At 39.0% G+C, this 12,806-nt stretch overlaps 1 protein-coding gene across 1 annotated transcript in view; it reads right to left on the bottom strand.

Annotated features, from left to right (window-relative positions):
* ABHD3 (abhydrolase domain containing 3, phospholipase) overlaps window positions 1-12,806 on the bottom strand; it is a 62,226-nt gene that overhangs the window by 13,757 nt on the left and 35,663 nt on the right. Inside the window, exon 5 of the mRNA XM_037806199.1 lies at window positions 2,689-2,801. Within this exon, the coding sequence (XP_037662127.1) occupies window positions 2,689-2,801 (113 nt within the window). The remainder of the gene's footprint in view (window positions 1-2,688; window positions 2,802-12,806) is intronic.

The following is a 12,806-nucleotide window of genomic DNA, read 5'->3' as shown; positions in this document are numbered from 1 at the left end:
AAATGAGGAGAAACAGGAAACTTGGTGATTAATTTGTTATATCTCTCAAGACATCCCATTTCTAACTATGGAGTGCACGCTAATGCTGGAAAAGAAAAACATAAGACAGAGTTGAAGTCCTTTATCTTGGATAAACAAGCAAGTTTTTTCATTCTTTCCTTACAGTCACATAATTATCTTGAGGTTGACTGTGTTGTGAATGGCATAAAGCATGCAATTATTACTCATATACACATCCTCCTATGAAGTAAAATTTGAGAGAAATACACCATAACAGTGGTTTTCAAACTAAGCTGCACATTGGAATCGCCTGAGGAGTTTAAAAAAGTACCACTGATGCCTGGGTGTGAACCCAGAGATTCTGGGTTAGTGGTTCTGGCCAGATGCACATCTCTAAAGGCCCCCCTAGTCTAGGGTTAGACTTCCTGAGTTGTGGCAGAGCAACTGGTCCCTAAAGTAACTGGTTTTCTCTTCTTTTCCTTCCTATTATTTGTCCTTACCTTCTAACACTTTCTTTCTTTTTTTTTTTGTTCTATCAATTCTCCTGATTCTGAGATCTGTTTTGGTTAGAGGGACAAAAGTTAAATTTAACCTAATAACAGTGTCAGATATCTAAGTTTAACATTGACAACTAAGTGAAGGGGAGGGTATTTTAAATTGTTTCTCATTTTTTTGTTCTTTATTTCCCCAATTACCCAAGTTGTGAAATAGGAGAAATGGGTAAAAATTCACCCTCATTATTTGTTCCAACAAAAGTGACTTGTTTAGTCAATAATAATAATACCATTATTTAGGCAATAATGGTATTGTGGGCTTTTTTTTTTTTTTTTTTTTTTTTAAAGAGACCCTTCCTTTTTGAGATACCTAAGGAAGTTTTTATAAATGATGTCAAATTTATATCAAAATAATCAGTCAGCGTTGAGAGATACTGATTAAACAAGATGATCCATAAGTTGGTAATTATTGAATGAAGCTGGGAGATGAGCACATGGAGGATTATTACACTCTTCCCTTTACTTTTATATATATTTGGAATTTTTTATACAATTTTAAAGCTTGCTTACTAATTCACTGGAGAAATGAAATTTGACTGGGTCTAGAGCAGCATGGGTTTCCTGGCTAGACTCAGTTCTGGCTCAAAGCCCATACCTGGCCCCAGGAACTGCAGGATGGGAGATACCCTGGGTCTGAGGGGCACTAGGGCATAAGGATGGTCAACAGACTCTGCTTTTGTCTATGGCATTTCCAAAAGGAAAAAAGATGTGTCCAGCTGTCAAAAGCACCCCCAAGCAGTAAGCCCACTTGGGAACGTGTCACAACGCTAGGCAACTAGAAAGGGTGCTTCCTTCAAACAATTTACAAGACATTAATATTCAACCAGCTGCAAAGGTTAATGGTCAAGTTTTGCCTCCAGGCACTGAGGCTGCAATGTGATGTAAATAGGATTTCCCAGGAGTTTCTGAACAGAGAATCTGGGTCTGTTTATGTAAGGTCTGACCCTAAAAAAAAAGTCAAGAATTTATACGATTAAGGGAAAAAAAGTTCAGCTGGCACCCTCTCCTTTAAGGTTCACATTATTGGGCAAGGAAAGAGAAGCTAAATACTGTCCATTAAGCACAATTCAGAGACTATCCCTGGGTTTTCTGCATTGATTCAGATTGCTTCCTTTAGTAGGTCAAGTGAGACCTTCCATGCTAATGTAAGATGTACTCTTTTCTTCTTAGTTTTATGTTTATCAGAATCTAAATAGCTGTGGGTAAAGCCTGGTTTTCAGAGTCTGTCACTTGAATTCCAGGTTCGTTTTCAAGTAAAAATACTGCTAATGTTTTCAAAACTGAAATGACATACAAATAAATTACAAAATTAGGAGAAAATTTTTCCTATCTCAAGTATTTTTAAAAAAGTTATTTTGGACAATGGTTTAGGAAACCTAAAGTATAGTAAAATGCCAAAGAATAAAATTTTTATCTCCTTAAGCTCACCAACACACACACACACACACATATACACTCCCCCAACAATTATTGGAAGTGAGCTTAAATATAAAAATGGCAAATAAGACCTTCCAATAAGCCCAAATGTAATTGCAAGCACTACAAATTATAACAATATACATATGCTTAAAATATCACCTGGAGTGGGGAGTTAACAAAATTTAACAGCTTATAGGTGAGGCTTCCATGGTAGGTTCATTTGCCCAACAACAAAACAAAACAAAACAAAACAAAACAAACAAAAAACACCTGGGAAACAATTTTGAAGGCCACTGCAGTTGTAGGGAGCAGTGATTATTTCTGTGAGTGGGGGGATGATGGTGATGGTTCTAGTTCAGCATCCTAAGTGTCCAGGAGAATGAGTCCCGGGGATGGCTGGAGGATATCCAGGGGTCAGAAGCTCAACATGGCAGTCGCTGAGTGATGGAAACCAAATTCATGGGGTTCAGACAAGTCTTCAGGCTTACAAAACCCCAAATGTGGAGGGACTTTTATCCTTTTCACACAAGGACCAATCATCAGGAATATATTAAAATTCATCTGGATTAATCCATTAATTCAACCATATGGGATGAGATATGATAAAAATAATCAAACATTTATTTTTAAATGTCTGTGTAGCTTATAGTCCTCTGAAAGAGGCAATGAATAAGACCACTAAACTGTCAGATATTTTAGGAAGGGAAAACCTTACCCTCCCATCGAAACCCCTGCTGCCAGAAAAGGCACAGAAGGGTACAGGCTGTGTACATGGTGAATAACTGTTTCCAAGTCTTCAGTGTTAGCACAACAGTAAGTCCTTGGAGTCTGTAGGCAGTGACAAGTAAGGCACAAAAATTAAAATTTGAGGTTAATGATTTGCATAATGCAGAAATGTAAAACAGAGCAATAAGTTATATGAGAAAACACTTGTGTGCAAGTACTATTAGTAAAAACAATTTATCATTTACATTTCTTGACACATACCTGACATTTAAAGTCAATGTTATCCGAGTTGACTAACAAAAAGATTTTGAACATGCAAGAAGTACTTGACAGACATGGGGCAAAACCAATACGAATACCTTAAATTAAACAGATACAAAGTACCATACTCAAATGTGTTTCCAATTTAACAAGAATAGAGTCAATTTAGAAGAAAAAAGTGGATAACCAGATTTTCTTACAGGACAAAACCTTATTCCTGAAAAAGTCAAAGTAATTCTTTTTTAAAGAAACAAGCAAGCAAGCAAGAAAATAAAAATGCAATCAGTGTCAACACATAAAGGCTTTCCAATGGTGCCACAAAAAAGTTCTAATTGTGGCCCAACTGTACCTGGGAAACTGTTTTCTCTACCCTGAGCGCTGTCTGCTAATCTAGATAGAGCAATATGTAGTCTGATTTATTAATTATGTATTTTCTTTCTCAATAATTTATCCATATAGCCCCAGCTGTGCTACATTGCGATACTTAAAATATTAAAACATGTAGAGCTGATTATGCCCCGATATATAATGCATTAAAACAAATGGCTTTCCTTTGACTTCATCAATAAGGTCTGTTTAAAGTAGAAAAGCTTCACAGATCCTCTCTGTAGAATACATGTGAGATAAAATGATCAGAAACTAAATAACAAGGAGAGGAATCTAGTAACATTACTCTAATAAAAAACACTGAACCCAGTAATCTGTACCACATCAATTTTCATGTACTAATAAAGTATGATCTCAATAGGAAGGTTATGTGTCACCCACCCTTCAATCACTGAGTAAGCAGTCAGAGAATTACAATTTCAAAGATCCCTCCAGTTAAACTCATTGCTATAATACTGCTTATTGCCTACTGTAATCTTTTTGAGATCTGCAAACATGGGACTCTCTAAAACACAAAATATTTGTGTTTTTGATAATGGCCAACATTTATTGAATAACTAACTTTGATCTACAAGGAAGATTCTAATATATTTATTTTACAGATGAGGAAGCTGAGAAGTTTACTAACTCCTATAATATCTTAACATAAGTCATTAACATGAGATTCTTTTCAAAATACTTTGTGTTAAATGCACTTGAGCGGGAACATTTTGGGGGCTGACTTCAACATAAAATCTAATTAGAACAATACCTATTACCATATCATTCATAGTGACTACAAAATTTGTCACAGCATTTAGGTGAAGAAATAATCCTTATTCAGCATTTTTATCACATAGGAGTCTATTCAAACCGCACAGCTTTAAAATTTCTGATTTATTTATTTATTAACGGTCACCAACATCTCTTATTACAGAGGCTCTCAGTAAAGTATGTGTGTATACCTAAGTACATGTGTACACAAACACACACACACACAGACACGGTTACTGGGTACAACATCTCTTGTTACAGAGGCTCTCAGTAAAGTATGTGTATACGTAAGTACACATGTGCACACAAACACACACACACACAGACACGGTTACTGGGTAGAAGAGCAATAGCCTATGGAAAATTATTGGGATCACAGATTCTTATTGCCAGGAAGGACTAGAGCTATCAACTAGTTCCTTATTTATATATGAAGAAACTGAGTTCCAGCAAAGTTGAGTAATTTGCCAAAGGCTGGAAAGTAGCAGAGCCTGGATTATATGTTTATCATCAGTAAACAAATTCTTGTAAAGCATCAGGGTTCCATGAAGTATATAGTAAATAAATATCTGCTCTCCTCAGGTATAGGAGCTTGTTTCTTCCTAAATATTTTTCTCCAACATAAGTACATTAAGATTGAAACTGGTAATGCTGGTGCGGGTTGAAAGTTGCCAGAACCCTGAAACCCAGCAAATCCAGAGCCTTCTTTCTCAGCCCTGCGTGCCTCCCGTGCTGCTCCTCCCCTCGCTATCTGGGTGGCACCTTTGGGTTTTCCTACTGCTGTTGGCTTTCCATCACCTGCCCAGTTCCTGCCATTCTTCCCAGCACCCCAGTTGTGGGTATTCATTCATGTCAGTCGCTCCAGGACCACATCCGCTCATGCTCTGGGAGGGCTCATGGACCCATCCTGCTCCATCAACCACCTCAACGCAAAGACCAAACCTCAATTTCCACGTACTTCCCTTCATCCTGAGCTCCAGATCCAGATTTCCAACTTCAAGTAGGCAGCATCACTGTAATGTTCTATCAGTTCTTCAGACTCAAACTGCCCAAAAGTGAATCCTTTTTCTCTTCATGAAAACTCCAAATGTTTCTCCTAACTTCCCATTTTCCTGCAAATGATATCTATATTTTCCTAGTTAAAACTGTAGGTGAAATGGGTACAGAGTTTCTGTTTGAGATGATGAAAAAGTTGGGGTAATGGATATTGGTGATGGTGGCACGATACTGTGTATGTAATTAACGTAACTGCACACTTGAAAGTGTGTAAAATGAGAAATTTTAAGTTGTATATGTTACTACATTAAAAAGTCAAACAAACAAAACTGAAGGTGACATTGTCTTCTCTCTCCCTTAACTGCATAATCAATAAACTGCCAAGTCCAGTGGCTCCTACCTCATTACCATCTCTTACAGGAAAACAACTGGCAACCTCTTCACTCCTCTCTCCTAAAGGCCTGTTAGGTTGGATTCTCCCAGAAGCACACCCTGAGAAAAGGATGAGTGCAAGCATTTCACTTGGAGGGTAATACTGGGAAACAACGATAGGGAAGTGGTGAAGTGAGTCAGGGAAGCTAATAAAGAATATGTGGTTGAGAAGTTGAAGTTCATGGCTGTGGACAATCAGGATTCAATCCCCTTGGGACATGCTGGGAGACTGTGTAGAACATGGCTCAGCATTATCCCAACTGAGTGAAAAAGGCTCTGGGTTATTTATTCACCAATTCCCTTCAGCCACTGATAGAGGATGTTAGCTCCCAGGCACTTCCGGTCTGCTCTGAGCACAGGTTCAGCAGGCTCCAGTGGCTAGAGAAGACCCCCAGATGCTTGTAGTTGGGCGTCATCAGGTAGGCATGCATGGGAATGGTAAGTACCAGGGTCGCAGGGATGTGCCACCAACTGTCTCTGCTACTGGGCCCTGTTTACCACTCACCTTGACTGCTGCAATAACTGCTTAACTCCTAATCTTTTCTTATAACATTCCATGTAACTGCATCCCACTCACTGCCAGATTAATCTTAAAGAACACCTTCCAGCTCTAATCATGATATTCTTCTGCTTGTCATCCTTCATCAGCCTCCCATTAAACTACTGAATTAAGTACAAATTCCTCAGCCAAGTATTCAAGGCCCTTCACAATATGCCAAGCAACTGTTCCAGCTCCATACTTTACTCTTTCTCTATATGTACTGATTCAGGCACACCGGATACTACTGCTCTCTTGCGTACCCTGAACCAGCCAGGGTCCTTTGACTGTCAACTTTGATGAAATCACGTCTGTTTTTCAAGGGCTATCTTAAATGTTGCATTCATTCGACATTCATTTAACACTGATTATATGTCAGGTAGCAGGTAAGACTTGGTCCCTGAGCCCCAAGACTTCACAGTCTTTCCCATTTCTACACTGAACTGCCTGGTTTAGGCTGCTTCGTGCCCCCATTATCCCATGTGAGTCTCTCTATATATCTTACTCACTTCTACCTCTGATACTCAATAAATACTTGTGGAATTGAACTGAAATACACAAGACTGAAAGTGAGAAGACCTGATTAATAAAGTCTGACATCTTAACTACATGGTTATTTCACAAAACCTCTTGCTACATGATGGGCTTCAAAGGAAAACTTGTATGCCTTCTTTCTTTATAGGATCTAAAGTTAGAGTAATCAGGGCCTACAGAATTCACCAGAAGACACCTTTGGGGGCAATATACTGCATGGGTAAGCCTTGCAAAGATTTCTCCAGGCCTGAATATATAACTGGCAGCTTTTTAAATGAAAGATGTTACAGTCACTTCTAGTTGTTATGGCTACTCATCCAATCAACAACTATCCTACTGCAGTAATTCCTGTCTTTTTCTGTGCTTATAGAACAGAGATATATTAAGCCACACCTAATCAGAAAAGAGACAAAGGGAGACCTGGCAGGATTCAGCTAGGTGAAAATTCCTAAGGTAAGATAAGGATGGGATAGGTATTCCAGAAAAAAGCAGACAAACCAAAGTGTAGATAGCGTCCCAGCATATAAGTTGGATAGAAGAATTAGACAATAATTACAAACCAAAATGTTCAAATTATTGAAAAGCAGTCAGAGAGAAATAACAGTAATTCATTTAATGGTGGTTAGAGGTGAGTTTTTAAATAAGCATTGAAGAGAATAACGAAGTATAATTAATTCCTAATTATTCACATGTAATAGGAAAAGAATAAAATATGTATTTTATACTTATCTGTGAATCACATCTAATTTATCCCTAATCAATCAAGGGCATCTAGAAAGTGGACAAACTGACGTCTCCCTTACTGAAAGAATTTTCTTGTTCTGGGTTCAAAAGCCCTCAGATTTAGAATGCAGGTTTCATTAAAAACATTTTGGGAGGGTCTAGAAACAAATCTTACAAGTTCACCTGCTGATTATCATCAGGCAGCCTGACTCTCCTAGCTACTCTAGAAGGAGATTAATTTACCAATCTGCAGGAGAAGCTATAACCCAGAACACTTTTCTCTCTTGGGTTAGGGTTGCCAGGTATCTAAAACTGAATCAGGCAGCCCAGGGTTTTGGTTTTCCATCCAGTAAAACGAAAACTGAAAGACACATGAATGTCTTTTTAAAAGCCATTTTAACTTCACATTTACTTTATTGTAGTGTCTGCCTAATACTTAATCACCAGGAGCTTGGAATAATTCAATTTACAGTCTTCTTCTCTTGAGTATTTAATGATCTGTATTCCAATATCTGATAAGATACTGTTCAAATGAACTCTCTGATTCTTGTGTGGGTTTGACTATACTCTCATCAGGACTAACTACACTCTAAATGATCTCTGCAATGTGATTTTTTTGTTTTGTTCTCATTCCACCCATCCCCCGCCCAGTATGTGGTAAATCAACCAAAGCCTTCTAGGAAATGTGATCTTGTTTTTGGAAGATAAGTTCATTACATAAGGAGTCAGAAAACATAAAAGTATGTTTACATAAATAAAACCAGGGCTTTAATGAACAATGATCCATCCCCCACCCCCGCCAGACATTGATAGACTTATAAAATGATCAAATGTCTACATTTGTCTGGGATTTTGCTATTTTTAAAAATAACCCACCACAAAGAAAAGGGCCCTAGGAGATACCCTGGCCAACCCTGAGGCCAAGATGGCCCACATGCCATGTTCCTGCTGATGTGCTACATGGTATTGGTCTGTGCTCATGCAGTCATGCCACCTAAGTTGCATGATAAATAAGCAGAGGTTGGTTAATGGCCTAGAGCAGGTCAGCTGGGCACACAAGACTTATTCTCAGTCCAATGCTCATGTTCTACCCTGGCTGGGTTTGAGGCCCAAGGTAGCTCGCCTGGGCCAGGGTCACCAGGGAAAGGCTTTCAGATGCAGGGCTCTCACCTCACAGTGGTTTTCAACCCTCTCTGCACATTAGACTGACCAGAGAGTGGTACAAAAAAAAATTACAGATACTTCAACTTTATGCCAAAACCAAATGCACCAAAATTTCTGGGAGATGGGGTTTGGGGATCAGTATATTTTTGGTTTTCCAGAGGATTCTAATGTGCAGCCAAGGTTGAGAATCACTGCTCTAAGAGAAGAAAGAAACGAGCAAGAGCTGAGCCAAGAGAGGAGGCGGCGGCAGTGACAAGAAAAGCTTTCTAGAGTGAGTTGGGAGGAGGGCAGCCCAGTTCTGCAGGGGTCCAAGCCCCTTGGATTCCTCATAGCTCACTGGGAGTACTTCCAGACATCTCTTCCCTTACAGGATCACCTGTAATAGTGGTAGCTAGCTATAAATTATCATTATTCCCTCAACTCCTCAGTTATTAAGTTAAGCATTCTTTTATTTTGAAAAATGTTTTAAATAAGACATTTGTACAATTATCTGTGAACCCACCACTCACAACAGCTGATGTTCCTAGACTGGACCCTGTCAATGTTAGGAGAAAATTCTAAAGGATTAAATGAAGTCACATCTACATTAAGCTGAGAATGACCTTCCTGGGTTGTTCTGATGAGGGGAATGGGAGGCAGGAGACCTTATTTTTGGAGCATTTAGGAAAAGGCAGGCTTGGGTGGGACACAATGGCTTTAAGTAGGAAGGCAATGGGTGTGGGAAAGGGAGTGCCTGAAGCGACAAGTTTGACACCTGAATGGTGCCCTGGCTGGCCCTGCCATATCTGCTCCTGCAGGCCCTGAGAGAGGTCCTTATCCTTTCTGAACACCTTCTTCAGAAAACTGGGTTCAAGATGGGGGAGAGCCCTAAGGCTCACCTACCCCATTAGCTTCCATGGAAAAGCTAAGGTGGAAAAGCTTAGTAGATGACAAGAGCAGATTTCTCTATACCTGAGTCTTTAGCCACCCAAAGAATCTAAGGTTGAGGAGAATTTCAGCCTGACTTTACTTAAAGCTAATGTTGAAAGGTAAAGATGCTGAACTGAACAGTCTGAGTTCCTGTACTATGACCACTAACGGGCTTTATGAGCTCAGACCAGTCATCCCACGTCTCCAAAGGTATCCTCACCTATAAAATGAGGTTTTAGGATTTGAGGACCTCTAAATCAGAGCTGCACAAAGTGTCAGTCCATAATGGGAGAAAGTGCTGGCCTCATTGTGTAGATGAGGATGCATCTCTCATCAGGAGAGTTCCGCTATGAAAAAAAAATGTCAGCTCTCATCAACAGTATGCTTGGAACTATAGTTGATTTTCACTGTGTTGCAAATTCTGCATCTTGCCAGGGACTGGTATCAAATGGCTTGAGGAGTGGAAGCTGGCCCACAGGCCACCCTTGGGGAAGCACTGCTTTATAGCACCTTCCAGTTTCCTCTCCCCCTTTGCTGACCTCTCTTGCCTGCTGAACCAGCTCTAAGTTGAATCAGAAGAAGCCTGAAGGAGACTTTTCTTTATTTTCTCTTTCTCTTTTTAAATATAACATCTTTATTGAGTTATAATTAATATAAGCATACAATTCAGTCATTTAAAGTGTACAATTCAATGCTTCTGGTTTATTCACAGAGTTGTACAACCATCACAAGAATCTAAATTCAGAGCATTTCAACACCTCCAAAGGAAACCTCTTATCCATTAGCAGTCAACCCTCATTTCTCCTCAAACTCCTCCAGACCTAGGCAATTGCTATTTGCAATTGATTTGCCTATTCTGAAATTTTCGCATAAATGGAATCATACAATATGTATCTGGCTTCTTTCGCTCAGCATAAATGTTTTCAAAGTTCATCCATGTTGTAGCATGCATCAGTACATCATTTCTTTTTATGGCTAAATAATTTTATGGAATACTATTCCATAAAATGTGAATATACTACATTTTATTTATCCATTCATCATACCTAAGAGGGGAATTGCTAAGTCATGTGGAAATACTACATTTAACTCTTTGAGGAACTGCTAGACTTTTCCAAAGTGGCCAGAAGGCTTTTCTTTTTGGGTATAAGAGCACAGAAGTCCATATGACCATATAACGAAAAACAAAGGGGCCCATATGTAACTTTCAATAAACTCAATTTGGCTGAGTTCTTTGTAAATTATCATTCCTAAATAAAGCTGGGAACGTGCTAGTTCACAAAGGAATCAATAACATCAGGAAGCTTGGATTCTTGGATTCCTACCCTTGAAAGCCAATATGCAGAGCACAAGGAAAGGAATCATTTAGTCCAAGGGTGCCAAGAACCCTGCAGAATATCTGAAGTTCAGTTTACGTGGGCTAAGGCAAACACTCCAGGAAGGCAATGTGCAGCCTTCTCATTTCCTAGTGAGCAAGGACTTTGGCTTCCCCTCAATCCTTCAATGACAAATTGGAAATGAGGACAAGATGGAAAATTTCTACTCTCTTATTCTCCTCTGCAGTAGCCATAGTAATCCCTATACATTCAAAGTATGTCACAAACATATTTCAGCAAGTGTTGCATTACCACTACTCCTAGGAGAACTGCTTACCCTAAATACCATTTCATCTTTGCTAGCTCTTTTGGGTTAACTTCAGTTAGAGGCAGTCCCTTCCTGTTTGTTCCTTCCGGGAACAAGGTGAGGTACAAATAAACAGAATTCCTCTGGTCCGAAACAGTAATTGTTCGTAGTTCTACGGCAGAAAGGAGGAGGATTATCAAGGGATCTAAATATCAAAATTAACTCTAATAATCAAGATTGGCATTTCATTACTTTGTGATCAAATTTAAGAAAAAGACTGTAAAAGGAGCAAAATGTAATCATAATTACATCCTTTTAGAACTCTAAAAAATAAAATTATGGGATTAAATTAATTATAATTTAGTATATACATCTTGTACCCTAATGATCTAATGACGATATATTTAGTATCAATTATGCCTTGGATTACAAAAAGCTTTATTTTATAAGATATTTTCATATTCATTATTTCATTATTCCATTTAGGTATCAAATACCCTTGTGAGCTGGCATGTGTACATTACTATCATTTTTCAGATAAGAAAATGATACACAGAAAGGTTATTTGAATTTTCCGACACTTAGCTGGTTTGTGGTAAGGACAGAGCTTGAGCTCAGATCCTCTTTCTGAGTCCAAGGTCCTTTCTGCTACAGACACGCAAGCTGCTGGTCACACTGTAGCTAAACAGCTTAGTTCGAATTAGCCTTTATGATATAGATATTTACTGGGAGTACTAATCAGAATTCAACCCACTGCCCTGAATATGATCCCAGAGGTCAAGCTCTTCTCATCCTCTAGCTTAGAACACAGTGAATTCCTTAGAATTGGCTATCTAGTTTTTACAAACCCTTTGCAAGAACTCAAAGCATTCTTCAAGATTTTTGAAAAATCTAATTACAGTTTATGGCTAAAAGTTACTGGGTTGCTGCATTCTTCAAAAATAAGTTTCCAATTCACTTTAAATGCTAAGGATTGAAGGTTTTGAAAGCTTTCTCCTCCTCTTATTCTCTCCACCCTCCTATCTGTGGTTTTCTAAAGTTCTAGCCAGAGGCCTCTTCCCCTTTTATTCATCATCTCTCCCTAAGCAACCTCAGCCACTTCTGAGCCTCAACTTCCTCTTGGACTGACAATCCCAGATTTCTCTAGTTAGCCTGTTCATCTCTCCTGAGGGTGAGCCCAGCACATCCAACTGTTTACAAGAAATTTCTACCTGGATGCTCTAAAAGCATCCGGAATATAAAAAACTGAATTCCTTGTCTTTATTACACCAAAATAGCCTGAATTCTCCTGAATTTCCTATTTCAAAATATTAGGACCTTCTACCAGTCAGCCAAGCTGAAAGTGTTACCCTTGACTCCTCTGTCTTCATTTCCCACAATACACTGAATACTCTTCTTTCTGTCCCATGAATACCTCGAGGACATTTCTGTTGTCTTGTCTTCCTCCCTCTTACTTATTCTGTTCTCACACTCTGGGTCAGTCTACAGCAACTGCTTTCTCCTTGGTCTCCCACCCCCAGCCTCATTCCCCCTTCCTTTGTTCTCATGTACTACCATTCCATGTTTATCTTTCTAAAATAGGAACGCCACCAAGTTATTCTCCTGCTTCAAAATGTCAATGCTTCCATACTAGGTCCCTCAGAATTCTACACATGACTCTACAAAATCTGGCCCTACCTCTCTAGAATAATCCTGTCACCCCGTAATAATGAGGGAGAGTATAGCGTAATGGTTAAGAATGTGGGTGCTTAGTCAAGACTACCTGGCTCTGACATTTCTTGGCTGGG

This window comes from Choloepus didactylus, chromosome 16 (genome assembly GCF_015220235.1).
Source record: "Choloepus didactylus isolate mChoDid1 chromosome 16, mChoDid1.pri, whole genome shotgun sequence".
Lineage (NCBI taxonomy): Eukaryota > Metazoa > Chordata > Mammalia > Pilosa > Megalonychidae > Choloepus > Choloepus didactylus.
Note: the sequence above shows the minus strand (reverse complement) of the source record. Positions and strands in the feature narration are given on the sequence as shown.